Raw genomic sequence first — 18,900 nt, forward strand, 5'->3', positions numbered from 1 at the left:
CCAGTAACCCTGCTTGGCCCTCCTAATGAATGAGCACAACTGTCAGCAAGCCCAATTGTGACTATGTTTAGCAATCAGGCTAGCCGAAGTCATGATGATGGTAGTTATTTCATACAGAAGGGACTGCTGTATATCATCATCTTATTAAAAGGAGCTGGAATTTAAAAGGATTTGGTGCTAGGACACACGTATGAGGGAGAACATATGTCATTTATTTTTCTGAGTCTGTGTTACTTCACTTAGTATAACAGTTTCTAGATCCATCCATTTACCTGCAAATTTCATTATTTCATCTTTCTTTACTGCTGAATAGAACTCCATTGTGTAAATATACCACATTTGTGTTATCCACTCATCAGTTGAAGGGCACTTAGGTTGCTTCCATCTCTTAGCTATTGTGAAAAGAGCAGCAACAAACATGGTTGTTCAAGTGTCTCTGCAATAGGATGAGTCCTTTGGGTATATGCCATGGAGTGGTATAACTGGGTCATGTGGTAGGTTCATTTTTAGTTTTTTAAGAGTTCTCCACACTACTTTCCATAAAGGCAAGGTCTTACTATTAGCCCAGGCTAGCCTCAAACTTTGGATCCCTCTGCCTACCCTTCCAAGTACTGGAATTACAGGCACGTGTACCACACCTAGCTTCATTGTATTTTTTAATTGATTTTTGCTAATTTATAGCAAAACTTTTCCCATTTTGTATATTATTTGTTTCAATAGTTTTCCAGTTCATTCTTTTGGAATTTTCAAACAGGAAATTGTGTCTGCAAATAATGATGATTTATTATCTTTACAATTTTTATTCCTCTTACTTTTTTCCTGTCTTACTGCATTGGCTTAAAGATCAGTAACTTGATTGCTTCAGAAATTATCCGCAATGAGGACATCAATGCAAGGGTGAGCGCCATTGAGAAGTGGGTGGCTGTGGCTGACATATGCCGCTGCTTACACAACTACAACGCTGTGCTGGAGATCACCTCCTCCATGAACCGGAGTGCCATCTTCCGGCTCAAAAAGACATGGCTCAAAGTTTCTAAGCAGGTGCGAGCAGGAGATTGGCACTGCTGCCAGCTGGGGCTAAGCTGGGGTTGGAGCAAGGAGACCAGAGAGCTGGCCACTAAGCACCCACAAGTGGGCAAAAGGACTGGGCTGAGGGTCCACATTCACAGGAAAAGCATGTCAATTAGGACCAGCTGTCAGGCCTACATATGTAGCAGTGGCACTTCTGGGACCATTTCCTACTTGGGCAACTGTAAGGATGTGATGATTGGTATTAACACTCTTCTGCTTGGGTTAGGACAAGAGTAGTGGCTTCGTGAGGGCTCCCGGCCATGACTAGTGGGTGACTAAGATGATTTCATGCAAGAATCCAATTTCCCCAGTCATCTGGCCACCAGAGTTAACTGGTCCCTGTCACCTACTGGATAATTAGTCATCTTAAACATGAGTTTGATCTATGCTCATCCAAAACATTATTCTCCCAAAAGAATTCATCTTCTGGTTTTTCAGAATTAAGTTCTGCACATTAGGGTCATGAGGAGTAGTTATCCCTGATGGAGAGCACAGTGAGGCACATCAACCATTTCCTTGGTGAACTTGGTGGGTGCTGAGACCTCAGCTTACATGTCTGCAGAAGGCTAGACAAGCACCACCAGGACAGCGAAGCCTCTAAAGGCACTTATGCTGTGACTGTGATATCTGTGGTCCTTTGACTGAGTGGACCATGCAGGACCCAGCATCTCTAAGGAGCCTGTTTCATCTGCATCATTGTGGATTTACACCTTGCATCCCTTTCATGTTCTCTCTGTCATCTGCTTCTGACTCTCTTCCTTGTGCTACTGACAGGTCATGATTTTACTCACCAAGTAGGCAGTAGCTCCATAAATCTTAATTACACAAGCTGCCAAACTCATGGCTTTGGGCCATGTCTTCTATCCTTCCCCACCTTCCAGGCACTCCAGACTCTGAATACAGCACAGAGTGCAGGGCCACCCCCTTACACTCTCACTTCTTGGGCCTCTCACTTGGGCCTCTCACTTCTTGACACATTGAGGTGCCCAGGCCAGGATTAGGGCCATGGAAGATGCCTTTATTGTTAGTGGCTCCAGGAAAGAACAAAATCTGGGAGCTTTGCACAGGCATATTGGGTTATAAACTGAAGTCAGAGATTGAGCAAGCCCCTGCAGAAGTCATCTGAGTCCATATGGCTTGTCAGGGTTCAGGCAGGGTTATGAGAAGCCCATTCTAGATAGTTCTCTTTCTCCTCCCTTTCTGTACTATTGAATGATATCATCCTTTCCTTGACCTCCAGACCAGGCTTCACTTCCCCACCCACTAGATTCATGCTGGAACTCACATTTTGCATTTCTTGGATACATCCACCAGCATCATCCTCCTCATGGAGTTTGGGGGAAGGGGACCATCATGACCATTCTAAAATCTTCCGTTCTCTCCCAAGTATTCAATCTAAGTTAGTGATGAACATATGCAGCCTGGTCTGTATTATAAAACGTCATTCAAGCTGGCCTGGTCTAAAAGTCAAGGATGCCTCTGGCAGCACATGCAGGCCTCCACCCTTGATGGCAGACTGAAGCCCTGGCTTCTCCTGCCCTTCCGTTTGTGGAGTAGTTATACATCTGCACAATACCTGGCTTCAAAGGCTTCTGGGAGACCCTGGCCATGGCCCTGCCAGCACCAGCCAGGATCATTATCTCTCTGCAGAACTCTTGTGACCCACCAGAATGGGCACATTTCCTGGAAAGCCTGAAACACAGTCTTGTTTTTATCACTCTCTTAAGTGTATTGGTCTAATTCAGTAAAGTATAATGTCAAGTACAGCCCAGCAGTACATGAGAATTGAGTATCGTTTGGAACTTTTCATTTCTCCCTTCTGCATTCAACTCCACTCCCCCATCATCTTTCAAACAGTCTCTGTCCCTCAGGGAAGGGTCTGATGCCACTCCGTGGGGTGGCAGCAATAGGTAAGGTGCCCATTTCCTCACCCCAGGGTGTTTGTATCTATAGGAAAAAGAGCCTGGTTTCAGCTCACAGTATGTTTTGGCCTCTTTGGGAGGACGCATTCTTGGCTACTAGATGTCTTCTAATTGGTAAGCAGGAAGGGAAGGTATTTCAGAGGCCACATAAGCATCTTTTTTCTTGACAGTGTTTCTGAAGCAGGCTCTTTGCACGGTCCCTGGTTCTTGGGCTATATCTAGTTCTTCTTTTTCTGCCCACTGTTGTCCACACTCAAGCAGATGGCTCAAGATGCTGGGGCCTAGCTCTCCAGGGAGCATCAAAGGATGGGCGCTCCTGGCCCAGCTAAAACACACATGCCTTGCTTCAAGGTGGAACTCAATAGGAAGGTTCCATGACATCCCAAATTCCTTCCTGGATAGAGTATGTTAGGATCTGTACACACAGCAGGCACAGGGATGCAGAAGGAATCAAATTGTGCCCTGCTCAGAGCCATAGTTGGTCCTCACACATCAGAATAGCCTGTGTATGGGGATAGAGAGATGGCTCAACAGTTAAGAGCACTGGCTGCTCTTGTAGAGGACCTGGGTTCGGTTCCCAGCACCCACATGGCAGCTAACAACCATCTGTAACTCCAGTTCCAGGGGATCCAACACACTCTTCTGGCCTCTGTGAACACTGCACAATATAGATACACTTACATACATGCAGGCAAAACTCTCTTACATATAAAATAAAAATAAATACAATTCAAAAAACTTTTTTACAGAGTAGCCATGCAGAGCAGTAAGATGGCTCAGCAGTAGGTCAAGGCACTTGCCATGCAAGCCTGGTAACCTGAGTTCAATTTCTGGAGCCCATGGTGGAAGGAGAGAACCAGCTCTCAAGGCTTGTCCTCTGACCTCCATAGACACCCGCATTCACACACTCACATACACACATACACACAGAGACACAAAATAAAATAAATATTTAAATTTTTAAAAAGCCTGTGTACATTTTCATGGCCTTGAATCATGGATCTCTTCACCCAGAGTCTCATGAATAGGGTCTCTTGATCTAGCTTCTATCTTCCAGAATCTACCATATCTAAACTAGCATTGCCCTTAGGAAATGTCTGGATAATTTATACTCCTGTTTTTCACATGGACAGCAGAGGCCCATCAGGATGACAGGGGATTCGCCCACGTATGTGCTGATGGTGGTGATAGAACCTGAGGAGGCCCCAGGTCTCCTGGTGTTCAGTCCTCATGTCTGACCTCAGGCCATTGGTAATTCCTCTGTAGATGGTTAGACAAGAGGGTGCCACTCTGGGAAAAGACTGGTGCAGGAATGTCAGAACAGGAGGATCCTGGTAGAGGTTGGCCTGGGAATGTGGGCTTTGCCAGGCTGCTGAAAGCTGACATTGCAAGAAAACTCAGAGTCACCTGCCTTTTGGTGTGTCTTCATATGACTTCTCTTCTCCTGTCCCATGACTGTCACCAGATCCAGAATACATTTGTGCTTTCAGTGGGGTCAGCCCAAACCAGACACCAATGCTTCATCTCCTAGTTGCTAAGGCATCAAACCAATCAAAGTATTCTTAGCCTCTCCTTGTCCTGAAGGACACACACTGGGCTTCTCCAGCATGGAGACTTAATGTGATCCTGTTTGGTGACTGAGCACACTTTGGCCTGTAGCCACATCCCTCCTGGGCTGATTAGTGCTTCTGATCATGTGGTATACTGCCATTCTCAGCACAGTTTCTCAGCCACATTCTGAATTTTGAGGGCCAGAGCTGGAAGGGGAGTTATTAATCCTTTCCACTCTTTCCTAAATGAGGGTGCTGAGGACCTCAGAGGTAAAGTGGCATCCACCAGGCTGCACAGGGAAAGGAGCACAGAGTCAGGTCCAATGCAGTTCACTTTCCTGGGAATGTAGCTGCTCTCTCCAGACAAACTCAGTCTCCTGTACTCTGCCCCAGTCATGTGTGAGCCAGGCCTGGTGGTCATTTCCCATACCCTTTGCCAGAGGTCCTCTTTCCCACCCAGGTCATTCCTTCTTGGATGACAGTTCATCTGCCATCCTTCTCCACAGTTCTTAAACTTGGGTGGTGTCCCTGGCCCATCAACGTGAAGGAGTAAGAAGATGGTCAGTTCCTTTAGGGATAGCTCATGAAAAGATCATAAAGGCTGAGCTATAGCTCAGTGGTAGGTCACTTGCTTAGCATACTTGAGGCCCCAGGTTCAGTCTCTGGCACCACAAAAGAAAAATCATCATGATGAAAACTCAAACTCAGTTTTCTCAGCTTTGAATGCAAGCTCCCTCAGGTCACCCACCAAGTCCTTCTAAACCACAGTTCTCAAGATCCCGCAATGGTACAAGTGGCATTGCGCACTTCTGTGTTCTGGGAGATGTGTGTGGGGAAGGGCCCATGTGACAAAAACCAGGCCTGCCTCCTAAGGAGTTCAGGGGTGAGGTTCCCAGACACAGAAAGTCTCCAAATCCAAATGTGGTTTGGAGCCCTCAGGGCAGCATGATAGATTGTGGGTCAGAGCCTGGGGCCTGGATGTGTGTCCATGTGTTAGTAAATGCTTTTAATTCCTTCTAGACAAAAGCTTTGATTGACAAGCTCCAAAAGCTTGTGTCATCAGAGGGCAGATTTAAGAACCTCAGAGAAGCTCTGAAAAAGTAAGTGGTGCATCATCATCATCCTTCCATCACTGTTGTGTTTAAAACTCTAGACCTACATTGCAGAGGCATCTATGCACCACACCTGTCAGAGCAGCAGGTCTGTCTGTCTGTCTGTCTACCCACAAGACCCCTAGACTCCCCAGACTCCTGTAGTGGGTTGGCTTTCTGCTCCAACATTCACCAGTCAGTATTTGGTGGCATTTTCCAGGAAAAGTGCAAAAGGGATCCTGGAATCCACAAGAGCAATTTATCAATTTCTTGAATTTTCAAATGCACTTTTCTTTCTTGTTTTAATGACACCAATAACTGTGAATGTCAAGTCAATGTGTTTATTTAATATGGTTGTATTTCTTGTTCTCCTGAGGACCTAGTCAAAATGAGTGTGCACGTTACACACAGTACCATCTTGGATTCAACATAATAGGATTTTACCAATGGTGAACGACTTTACCTTACAGTTTGCAAGAAGCCTCCCTGGCTCATTATTGAGTCCCGATTGGTGCTGCCTGGGAGGCATGTTTCTGAACCCCAACATTGTTTTCTCTTGGGCCAGGATGGTTCTGTGTTCGAGAGTGGTTCTGTGTGCTGTGGGCTCCCTCAGAGCGCCCCTGGCCTCCTCCACAAGATTCTAATGGCATCTCTCCACATAAAAAAGCCAGAAACATCTCTAGACATTAAGAGCCCCCACCACTGGGCAGCTCTCCCCATCCTGTCTGTCCAGACAAAATTGAGTTGTGCCTAGGATATCCTAGTGGTTGTGCCTAGGATATGCCACGGTGTTAGTGCCAAGATTCAGCCCAGGCTGGCCTCCAAGGCCTGTGCTCTGCTATCTGCCTTGGGCAGTATCCCATTAGGTTCAGGCCCCTCTCCCAGACAGGCCATGATTCAATTCATTTGTACATGCTTTGGCCATCATGAGATAGGAGCTCTGAAAAGACATGAAGCTCTGAAAAGCTCTGCTTTTACTGCTCCCAAGCTGCATTCTTCAGGCTTCCACACTGGGCTCTGCCCTTATTTGTCCCTGTATCTCCCAGTCTGGCTAGCTCCTTTATGGAACTTGGAGCAGCCCTGGGAGACCCCAGGGGTGCTGCATCCCTATAACTCGCAAGAGTCCTCTCCTCCCTTCTACAAAGGATCTCATGATCCCCAGTCAGAGCCCCAATGGAAGTCACTGAACCTGGGAATGGGACAGCCAGCGCCTTCAGCCCTTGACATTGGCTGAGAGGCCCTGCTCATCCCCTCTCCCTAGTCAGCCTCACCTGCCTCCTTCTTGTTTCCTTCTTTCCCTACTCGGTCCGTCCTTCTCCTGCTCCATGTGCCATCGCCTTGACCATCTCCACTTTGTTTGTGTCCTCAGACAGATGTTGCACCCATCTGTGCTGTCCGGCCGTCTCTCCTCCGCCTGGGCTCCCAGGAGCCCCTGTGGACTGTGCTTGTGGGGAGCTGCCCCACTGTACATTCACCAACTGTCCGTCTGCCCCTGGGTGCTGCTCCATCTGCCTCCTTCACATGGCTTCTTCGTCCACCGCAGCCACCACCGCCACCTCACTGCCTCTGTGGCCCCCATTCTGTCTGAGTCCCTCTCCTGACTGTCTTCCCTTTCAGGTCACCTGTGTAAGTGCCTCCCCCAGAACCCTCTGCTGCCTGAGGCAGAGGGCTTTCATGTGTTCTGGGAAGTAGGATCTTTCTGTAAGCCAGATCTGGCCCTGTGGAGATGGAGGGCACACCATGTACAGTGATGCCCCAGGGTCTGTTTGAACAGACAGGGCAAAGAGCAGAAGATGTAAGGCAACACAAGGCAGAATCAGTAACACACACTTAGATGAGGAGTCCTGAAATGGGTCTCCTATGTGGGTCCTCAACCCCATTCATGGGTCCCTGGCATCCTTTTCAGCCTATTGTCCCTGGCTTATTGTTCTGAACTTCCCTCAGCTTCCAAGTCCTTGTGATCTCCGTGGACTAAAAGCCAGGTGGTATACACTTTTAGTCCCAGCTCTCAGGAGGCAGAGGCAGAGGCAGAGGCAGAGGCAGAGGCAGGTGGATCTCTGTGAGATCAAGGGCAGCCTGGTCTACAGAGTGAGTTCTAGACCAGCTGGGGCTACAGGGAGATCTCTCTCTCTCTCTCTCTCTCTCTCTCTCTCTCTCTCTCTCTCTCACACACACACACACACACACACACACACACAAGAATGCTGGCAGAACACACTGTAGTGTAGAAGACAGTTTATTGCAGAGTTCAAAATATACACTTTCAAGGGGTGTGAGTGGACAGTGGTCAAAGGGACCATTGTGTTGACACATGTTTAGGTAGATTTCACAATATTTCTCAAGTCTCTGGAACACTTTCCAGAGGGGTGGGACATTTTCCTTCCCAGGTGATTGACAGGTCCATTTGTATTAACTCTTAAGAGAGGGACAATAATATGTTTTAGTTCTATGGTAATCTTACTAGATTTAGAGAGTTATCTATTACTGACCTTTCAGGCAGTTCAGGATATCATACCTCAGGCTAGGAATGTAGCTTAGCTAGTAGAGTGCTTGCCTAGCATGCAGGAAGCTCTGATTTCAATCCCTAGCACCACATAAAACCAGATATGATGGTACACACCTGTAATCCCAGCACTGGGGAGATAGAAGCAGCAGGATCAGAAGTTCAAGATTGAGGACAGCCTGGACATGAAACTGTCTCAAAAAATAAATGTCATATCTCCACCAGGGATAGATATAACTCAGATCCTATTCTTTTGACCACAATTCTATAGTTTTAATCCTTGGTTTTACAAGATATAGATTATGAGGGTAGGATCTAGCCCCAATGACCTATAAGCCTTGCTATATCTTACTAGCTACCTAACACTGTCCTTAAACTATTCAATCTTGGGGCTAGAGAGATGGCTCAGTGGTTAAGAGCACTGGCTGCTCTTGAAGAAGACCTAGGTTTGGTTCCCAGCACCCACATGGTGGCTAACAACCATTCATAATTCCAGTTCCAGGGAATCTGACGGCCTCTTCTGGCCTCTGCAGGCATTGCACAACTTGTATGCACACTTACATGCATGCAAGCAAAACACTCATACATATAAACTATGAAGTAAATAAAATGTATTATTAAAATTAATAAAATACCCAATCTTGTTCCAGCATCTGGCTGGAGAATGACCTTATTGCCTGCACTAGCTGAGTCTTCTCCCTAAATCCTGTATCCGAGCCTCCTAGCCCTGCTCTTAAATGTCTGCCTGGCCCACCTACAACCCTTGCTATGTGTACCAACTCAGCCCCTGCCCAAGCACCTCAAGAGTGACCCATCTCCCTTCCACATTGCGTAAACCTGCACCCTTGCAGAACCTATGAGGCACTCCCTTCCTCTCAACCTCTTGGTGGTCAGAACCTTCTTCTAGCTCCAGGAAACAAAGTTTCTGGCCAAGAACTAACTTTGTTTTGTTTATTTTTTTCTGTGACCAGGTCTCATGTATCCAAAAACTGAATTTAGTAGTAAAATGTTACCCCTAGTTCTTTCAGAGTAGATTCCAGATCTCACTGCCTGTCTAATCTCAGCCCAGCTCCCATTTACATATCTGCACACCTTTTTTCTCTCATTTCAGTAGAAGTCCTTGATCTAGAGGAATACAGGCTTTTACTGTAGGCTGTTTCCCTAAACTAAGGCAGGAACAACAATGGAGGTGTACCCAGGCCATCACATACAACATTTAAACAGGATGCAAATCCACTTTTCTAGGAACATGAAGAGTCCAAACACTGGCATTCTGATGGGCTAAGAGTTTCAGGGACTCCAACAAAGATAGCTGTTTCTACCTTGATTTTCTACTTATGACCCCCACAGCAAAGCTCAACTTCCTGGTAATGCAACAAAGTGGTTGGTGTCCAGGTAGCAAAAAGCAAGATAAGACCAACATGGTGGCTCATGCCAATAATCTCCACATTTGGGAGGTGTACACAGGAGGAGGACCAGGAGCTCAAGGCTAGCCTCAGCTACATAGTGAGTTTGAAGCTATCCAGGAGGAGGAAAAGGAAGAGGAGGGGGAAATAGAGGGAGAGAAAGAGGAATCTCTACCCCACCCCACTGCAATGTCTTCTGAGCACCTAATTATGACCTTGATCCTGATTCCTAGGTTCAGCCCACCCAGCCCTGCCCCAGACCACCTTATGTCTGCCACAGGCATGTAAGGGTTTTGCAAACCAAGGAAGCGCCCCTCCCTAGCCATGTCCTAGCCAAGGGCATGCCTCGATCCTACCTGAGGAAGGCCTCAGTGCCCACATGGACGTGGGTGTCTTGCATACATGAAGCCCCAGCATGCTTCCATTTCAATGCTCAGTGTGGTTCAAGGGACCAATCCTGTATCCCATTCTGGTAACCCTAGACATTTACCTACAAGCCATGCTGGGTGGGGGGGGGGGGGGGGGGCGGCATCTGAGAGAGATTAATTAAATGTGGTCTAGCCCCTCCTAGGGCCCCTCACTATGAGGCAGTAAATAGGGACAGTGTTTGGTCTAGGCATTGCTGACACCACTTGCAAGTTATTAAATTGAAAATGAATCACTTTCTCACAACTGAATGGAAAACCTACATAAATACCTTAGGGAAACCTACCCCACTGGCAGTCTGCTGGCAGTCCCCAGCCATCCTCCCTGTTGACCTTCAGGCACCCCAGGATTAACCGACTGCCACCTTGTGCTGAGGGAACAGGGAAAAGAAAGAGCAGCCCAGGAGCCTGCCATAGCCTTCAAGACGTTTCTCAGACCTGAGGGTTCCTTCTCTGTCAGATGAAGCAGCCTGGGTCTGCAATTTGAGTGTCAAAAGGGAACTTAGAAGCTGAACATGTAACTAATGTCAACTAGAAGGCAAAAAAACATAGGGGGATCCTTCCTTTAAGTTTATCACAATGCACAGTAAAACTATATATACACTAGGGGTATAGCTCAGTGGTAGAATGTTTTCCTAACATGTGCAAGAACCTGGATTCAACCCTAGGCAGGCAGGCAGGTAGGTAAGTAGGTAGACAGATATAAATAGTAAAATATGAAACTGCAAACGTTATGCATAGTAGGAGCAGAAATTTCACAGAATAACATTTACCTTTATTATGCAAAGAATTTGAGTATTTTCTGTTCTGTTCCTGACTTTGTCTGTTTTTTTTGTTTTTGTTTTTGTTTTTACACCCTCTTCAACATTCATGAAAGGGTCAAGATACAGAAAACGGTTCTGCCCACTGGGCCTGGTGACACATGCCTGGAATCCTAGCTACTCCAGGCTGAAGCTGGAGGACTGCAAGTTCAAGGCCAGCCTGGGCAACTTAACTTGACCCTATTTTAAAATAAAAAGAGAAAGTAGGGCTGGAAATGAAACTCAGTAGTAGGATGGCTGTTAGCATGGGAAGTCCTGGGCTCTGTTTCTAGTACTGTGGGGGGAAAGAAGGTTCTACTATTTCTTTAATGCTAGTATCCACCTCTTATACCATTTTCCCATGTCCACAGGCCAACTGTACTTAACAGTCTCCTTTGAATTGATTCACTTAATCTCAAAAATAAATTTAGCCAGACAAGGTGGCTATGTCTTTACTCTCAGCACTCAGGAGGCAGAGTCAGGTAGATCTCTGTGAGTTCAAGGCCAGCCTGGCCTACATAGCAAGTTCCAGGTCAGCTGAGGCTTCAGGGAGACTCTGTCTCAACATAGACGATAGATGATAGACAGACAGACAGACAGACAGATAGATAGATAGATAGATAGATGATAGATGATTGATAGATGATAGGTAGATAGATAGATAGATAGATAGATAGATAGATAGATAGATAGATAGATAGATAGATAGATAGATAGATAGATAGATAGATAGATGATAGATAGATAGATGATAGATAGATTTAAATAAGAGAAAATATATATCCTAATGATAAATGAAAAACCCAACATACTTGTAAATATACAGTTCCTATAATAAATGTAAATATGAGGAAAACAAAGCACTAATTAGATTCTGACTGGATACTGATGTTGCCCAGCACTCTGATACTGAGACCTGTTACAGTCTGTTTATTTAAACACACACACACACACACACACACACACACACACACACACACACGCAATAGGGAAAAGAATGGTGAATGTTGACAGGGCCAAAACCATACCAGCTACCAAGAAAGGCTCTTCTGGTGCTCAAGGGGGAAGTAAAAATCAGAGTATCTCATACATACGGATCTATGTTGTTTAATATAGTTCTACACATCACATAAAATCTACTCCCCAACCTCCTATAATTGTCTGAACTGACATCAGTGCTATTGTGCATGGGGTTCCTAAGGAACACAGAGGGGAAGGACTGGCCCAGGGTCACACAGCACCAGGTGAGGGACAGGGACAGGCTTCTGTTCTGGCACTGCCATCCCCCCTGCCTTACTTTCCTCCAGCATGGCAGGAACAGCTCCCTAAGGAGCAGTTCCTCTGGCATCTCTGTGCTGAGCTGAAAGGTGGCTGCCAGAGCACTGTCTGTGGAGCCCCCTGAAGCTGGTGAAGGGAGGGTTGTGGCCACTGACTCCATCACAGAACCCATCAGGCCTTCTGCACCCTCCCAAGGCACTAGTTGGCATGGAGCAGGGACAGGAGCCTCAGCTCAGAGCCACACATCAGAAGCCTGGCCCATTGCACTAATCTCATCTCCTGAAACCACAAATAAGGTCACCACCATGATCCCCCTGCCCAGAAAACACCTCCAGGAAAGTACTCAGAGGGCTTCCTGCTGTGGCCCCCAAACCTAGGTGGCAGAAGATAGGATAGGTCTCAGGGGTGCTGCACAGGGTGACTGCTAGGACTTGGAGGTAGGCGACACAACCTTCCCAGAGGTGACTCAGGGAAGACTTGAACACAAACTCTCTGGAGAAAACACAGTGGACCAGGAGAAGGCAGGGAACAGCCCAGGGACTCCACTGCAATAGAGGTAGGAGAGGGTATTCTGGGTTACAGAGGGAGGAGACACAAGTGAGACCCTTCCCCAAGTCTGAGTGTGAGGGTCCCGGAAGCCCCCACCCCACCCTTGGGCCCAACTGGCAGTCCTAGGCCCGGAGTGTGCACTGTGATTCTTGGTAACTAGAAACTCCATTGCCTCTAGCCAGGCAGAATCTGCATGCAGACTGTTCGGTTCTTAGCAGAAGTTCCTTTCCTTAAGTGAAAAACTTTTGTGGATGCCATTTGTTTCCAAGTTGTGACCCACCCTGTGTCCCTTACTTGGGGATGTACCTCACCGACCTGGCCTTCATCGAGGAGGGAACACCCAATTACACAGAGGACGGCCTGGTCAACTTCTCCAAGATGAGAATGGTATGTTTCCCTGGGCAGGTGAAGGGACACAAACCCCAGAATGAGCCACACAGTTTCTACCCCAGCCTATGTCTCGTACATCTGCTCCATGTACACCTCACTGGGAGGCCTCCGTTAAGAACCATCACTAACACCATTAACCCTGCATTCCCTACTTTTCTCTGCTTCAACCCAGAAGCCTGAGAAACAAGGGCATTTATCACCCACCCTACAGGGGAGGTTTGGTGAGAGCAAGTAATCTGTTCAAGGTCTCCTGCACATAAAGAGAAGAGCCATCTCTGAAGCCTGGGTCTGACTCCAAAGCCCACACCTCTCTTCATACCCCATCCCTTAGTAACCATAGAAGCACTTGCTTTGTGTAACTAAAGAAAAATTACTTTTGGGGCCTGGAAAGATGGCTCAGTGGTTAAGAGCACTTACTACTTTTGAAAAGGATCCAGGTTCCATTCCCAGCACTCACATCCAGTTCAGGAGATCGGATGCCCTTTTCTGGCTTCTGCAGGCATTGCATGCACAGGACACACACACAAAAGCAGGCACACATACATACACATAAATTTTAAAATAATTTTTTAAATAATTTATGCAGCAATACCTCCTAAGAGAGCAAGTGCCAAAAGATCCAGAACCCGTGAGGGTAGATTGGGAGGATGTTCAGCTGGTACCCGTTTTGTAAAATGTACTTCCACATTTAGTAAAAAGTGTGTCTCTCAGACCTAAACTGAGAGCTTTGTCCTGGTGATAGAGTATAGCCCTTGTACATCATGACGTGCACACAGTAGGTGCCCACCTGCCTCTCACTTTGGCTGGAGGCCCAAGGCTTGGTTGTAGTGGCACTGGAAGCCTGTAGCACTGATTAAAGGAGTTCTCTTTATCACCACCCCATCCACCCCACCCACATTAGCACAGCTGGTCCATACAAAGAAGGAGTGCCTTGGAAGCCAGCAGCTGGTGGCCAGCAGGCTTTCCAGGAGTCCATGGCTCAGGGTGGCTCTGAAAGAGCAGACTATCTTCTAAAACTCCCCTGCCTTCCACAGATCTCCCATATTATCCGAGAGATTCGCCAGTTTCAGCAGACTGCCTACAAAATCGAGCACCAAGCAAAGGTAAGGGGGCAGCACTTGGGTTGTTTCACTCCTTCACAATGGCACTGCCTGCACAAACTTCTGCCTTTTCCCTCCCAACCTGCCCTTGTTCCTTTCCTGAATCCTCATGGTCCCAGTTTTAAATGTCATCCTTGTAATGAACTTCTATTCCTCTTCCCTGACCAGAAGTGAGCTGACCCTTACTTGTGGTTCTTGCCTGGCTGAGGCAAGAGGGTCTTGAGTTTGAGCCCAGCCTGAACTTACAGAGTGAGACACTATCTCAAAGAGAAAGAAAAAAAAAACTGAAGACAACTTACATATCCAATAATATAGAATTTAGTAAAACACAGTATAGAGAGATGATACAGCATTACAGCTACTAAAAATGTCATTTTGAATGTTTGTTATAGAAACATAATAATTTTCATGGTAGTATAAGTGAAGACCTGCCAGATGTTGTCCATTCTACTTAAAAAAAAAAAATCACACAAAAAATGGAAAAGTACCCCCCCCACCCGGGGAAAGGGTTTGAGATTTGAGAGAGGGTCTCCCCGTAGCCCCACATGGCCTGGAACTCGATATGTAGACCAGATTGGCCTCAATCCCACAGAGATATGCCTGTTTCTGCCTCCCAAGTGCTAGGATCAAAGGCATGTGCCACCTTGCCCAACTTCAGAAAGGTTATTTTAGAGTAGTACCAGAAATACTTTTTCCTTTCAAGAACTTGTTTATGTTGTCACATCATTTTTTTCTAAGACAGACTCTCCTGCATCTCAGGCTGGCCTTGACATTAGTGTGTAGCCAAGGATGACTTTGAACTTCTGATTCTCCTGGCTCAACCTCCCAAGTGCTAGGATTACACTTTATGTGGTATTGGGGGCTGAACCCAGGGGCTTCATGCACGCTAGGCAAGCACTCTACCAACTGAGTACAGCTGCAGCCCCACATCATTTCACCTATAATGAAAAGCTAATATTAAGGGGCTGGAGAAATGACCCAATGGTTATGAGTGCTTGCTGCTCTTTCAGAGTGCCAGAGTTTGGTTCCCAGTACCCACATCAAGCAGTTCACAACTACAACTCCAGCTCAAGGGCCTCCAATACCCTCTTCTGGCCTCCTTGGGCACTCCCATGCACATGTGCATACACACAGACACACTCAGCCAGGCATGGTGGCACACACCTTTAATCTCAGTACGTGGGAGGCAGAGGCAGGCAGAGCTCTGTGAGTTTGAGGCCAGCCTGGTCTACATAGCGAGTTTCAGGCCAGTCAGGGCTACTCAGCAAGACCTTGTCTCAAAAATAATAGAAATAAATAAATAGATAAATAAATCTTTGCCAGAAAATATTAAGGACTTGGGCGATAGCTCAATGGAGAAAGCACTTGCTATGTAAGCATGAGGACCTAAGTTTGAATCTCCAGAACCCACTTTGAAGCTGGGCATGGGAGTGCACATTTGTAATCCCAGCTCTCCTATAGTGAGATAGAAGACAGAGACAGGAGAATCCCTGGAAGCTTGTGGACCAGCTAGCGTGGCCACCCAGAAGTAGACAACAAATAGAGGACCCTCTCTCAGATATGAAAGAAGGTGAGGATCTACAACCAAGGATGTCCTCTAATCTCCACACTGTAGCTGTGGCACACTCACACCCTCATTCACATTTGTAAATGCATGCTCATGCACACATAGACATCATGCACAAACATATCATACACATACAATATCGTTAAGACATAACTATGTAAATTTAGCAGCATTGAAGGAGCTGTGTTGGTGTCCAGAAGGCACTGTGGTCTCAGAGCACCCTGGTATGTCTCAGAAGTTGGTTACCAACAAAATTTCAGGGCTCTCTTCTATCTCCCGCCACTTTTTTTTTTTTTAATTTTAAGTGTATGAGTGTTTTACCTGCATGTATGTGAGTGCATCTGTGAGTGCAGTGCCTGTGGAGGCCAGAAGCAGGCATTGGATCCCCTGGAACTGAAGTTACAGATAGTTGTTAGCCACCATGTGGGTGCTGGGAACCCAACCCGGGTCCTCTGCAAGAGCAGTCAGTGCTCTTACCCACTGAGCCATATCTCCTGCCCCTCCTGCCCAACCTTTTAACTTTCATTCAAGCCCTGAAGTCCAGTACAAATAAACACCACTGCTCCCCAAACCTCCCAAGAAGCTCTACAGAGTGGGATTTGCCACCAGTCTCTAGCTCAATGAAATTGACTGTGCTTATATGGAGAAAACTGGTCAGTCTGCTCGTCCCCAGAGACTTTGGGAACAATGAGCATTCTGGAAAGGACCCTTCACATGGAGCTACTGTCCAAGACTGAAAGAATAGTTTGTTTAATACAGTCATAAGTCACCCTGTCTTTATCTGTGGGAGTAGGTGAAGCCAGGCTGTGACACCTGAGGTCATCTTCCTGAAGGTGGAGGATGTGAGCTATCAATCAGGTATAGCAATAATTTCATCTGTAAATATTAATCAGCATGTAGCTGTTTCTGACCATCATGGTGACAGAGTCAATTTCCCAAGACAAAATCTACAGACTTGATTTTTCCCAAGCAGTTATCAGAAGATTCTCAAGCACATAATAAAGGGTATAATTTATTTCTTCATTTTATTCTGGGTTTCTGTGGATGGAGAAAGGCACACTTGGCTCCAAACTGACAAATACATGAACCTTGCAGCCAGAGGCTGCCTGCAACATCAAAACGCTGAGCTCTCAGAGGATATGCAAGAATTCAGTGAAGAGTTCGGAAGCAAGAGTGGGGTGGGCAGTCAGGAAGAAAGACAAGAACTGAATTCCCAAGGGTGGCTCTTCTGCTTTTCCATGCTAGCATTTAGCCTCAGAGTTGGCCACAGAAGGCCCACACAGGTCCTTGTGCTAGGCAGCCTCACTCGGGACAGTTGGTACTGGATAATCCCAATGATTGTAAATGTACTCACTCGATAATGTTAAGGAGCTTTTCAAAAGGAAATGCTGAAAGAATCATGACATCCACCCACCTGCTACTTAGATTCAACAGTTGTTTTTTTTCAGGGATTTGTTTTGGTCCAGTCCAAGATATTTCATCAAGTGATTAACTTTAAAAAAAAAAAAAAACAGGGGGTTGGAGAAACGACTTAGAGGTTAAGAGCACTGTCTGCTCTTGCCAAGGACCCAGTTTCAATTTCCAGTACCCACATGGTGGCTAATAACTGTCCATAACTCCAGTTCCAGAGAATCTTATACCCTCTTCTGGCCTCTACAGGCATTGCACACATGGTATACTTACATACATGCAGGCAAAACACTCATAAACATAAAATATAAGTAAATAAATCCAAAAAAAATGTTAAATAAATCCAAAAAAAAATGTTTCAAATAGCAGTCAGGGACAATTTTACTACATGTGGTTTAATGTTACTATTTAAGACTATTAAGACAATACTGGAGCTATTAATACAGCTCAGTAGTTCCAACCTTAACAAGACACACACACCCCAATGTGAAACTCTAAGAAAAAGCTGGGCTGGCGTGATGGTTCAGCATGTTAAGGTGCTTGCCACCAAGACTGACAATCAGAGTTCAATTCCTAGGACCCACAGGATGGAAGGAGAGAACCAATTCCCTACTCCTCCAAGTTGCCCTCTGACCTCCAGTATTCACTGTGACATTTGTCCACATACATCCACAAACACCAGACAAGTAGATGATAGATAGATAGATAGATAGATAGATAGATAGATAGATAGATAGATGATAGATAGATAGATAGATGATAGATAGATAGATAGATAGATAGATAGATAGATAGATAGATAGATGATAGATAGATGATGGATAGAGAGTTCTAGTTTGCTTTCAATTGCTGTAACAAAACATTCTGACCATTACCAACTTGGGGAGGAAAGAGTTTGTTTGTTTTATGTCTCCTGGGTTCATCGGGGAGCCCAAAGTAGGAACTTGGGACAAGGCAAGAGCTGGAGCACAGGCCATGGAGGAACACTGCTTACTGGCTTGCTCTTTTGGCCATGCTCAGCCTGCTTTCTTATACAATACAGAACAACCTGCCCAGGGGAAATGGGCTGGACCCTACCACATCAGTCAACAATCAAGAAAATACCCCACAGACATGGCCACAGTCCAGTCCAATGGAGGAAATTCCCCAATTGAGGCTCCCTCTACCCAGCTGTGTCAAGTTGACAACTAAAGCTATCCAGCACAGGTAGATGATTAGATAGAAGATAGATAGATGATAATGATGATAGATAGATAGATAGATAGATAGATAGATGATAGATAGATAGATAGATAGATAGATAGATGATAGATGATAGATAGATAGATAGATAGATAGATAGATAGATAGATAGATGATAGATGATTGATAGATAATAGATAGATAGATAGATGATTGATTGATAGATAGATGATTGATAGATGATAGAAGATAGATGATAGATAGATGATAGATAAATAGACAGATAGATTGATAGATGATAGATAGATTGATTGATTGATTGACAGATGATAGATAGATAGGTGATAGATAGATGATAGATAGATAGATGATAGATAGATAGATGATTGTTAGATAGATAGATGATGATGATAGATAGATGATTGATAGATAGATAGATAGATAGATAGAGATAGATGATAGATTAGATGATAGATTAGATGAATAATCAATATTGAAGTTGAAGTTCAGAAGATAAGGTTTATTTTCTGCACAATTTTTGACATACGGCAAGATGAGGGAATACCATGTTTGGGGAAGAAATAATAAGAGATTGAGGAAAGTAACATGGTCACTAGTTCATTGGTACTAAATTCAAGAACTTGTTCACTGTACTC

The 18,900-nt window shown here is 45.6% G+C and overlaps 1 protein-coding gene across 2 annotated transcripts in view; it reads left to right on the forward strand.

The window, feature by feature from the left end:
- Positions 1-18,900, forward strand: part of Rasgrf1 (Ras protein specific guanine nucleotide releasing factor 1) — a 123,769-nt gene that overhangs the window by 101,483 nt on the left and 3,386 nt on the right. Inside the window, exons 25-28 of one of the 2 annotated variants that reach the window (XM_017795673.1) lie at positions 844-1,041; positions 5,564-5,643; positions 12,865-12,982; positions 14,020-14,088. In XM_017795673.1, the coding sequence (XP_017651162.1) occupies positions 844-1,041; positions 5,564-5,643; positions 12,865-12,982; positions 14,020-14,088 (465 nt within the window). The remainder of the gene's footprint in view (positions 1-843; positions 1,042-5,563; positions 5,644-12,864; positions 12,983-14,019; positions 14,089-18,900) is intronic. The other variant, XM_017795674.1, reaches the window with a different exon arrangement.

Source organism: Nannospalax galili, unplaced genomic scaffold (assembly GCF_000622305.1).
Source record: "Nannospalax galili isolate Female #2095 unplaced genomic scaffold, S.galili_v1.0 scaffold28, whole genome shotgun sequence".
Taxonomy (NCBI): Eukaryota; Metazoa; Chordata; class Mammalia; order Rodentia; family Spalacidae; genus Nannospalax; species Nannospalax galili.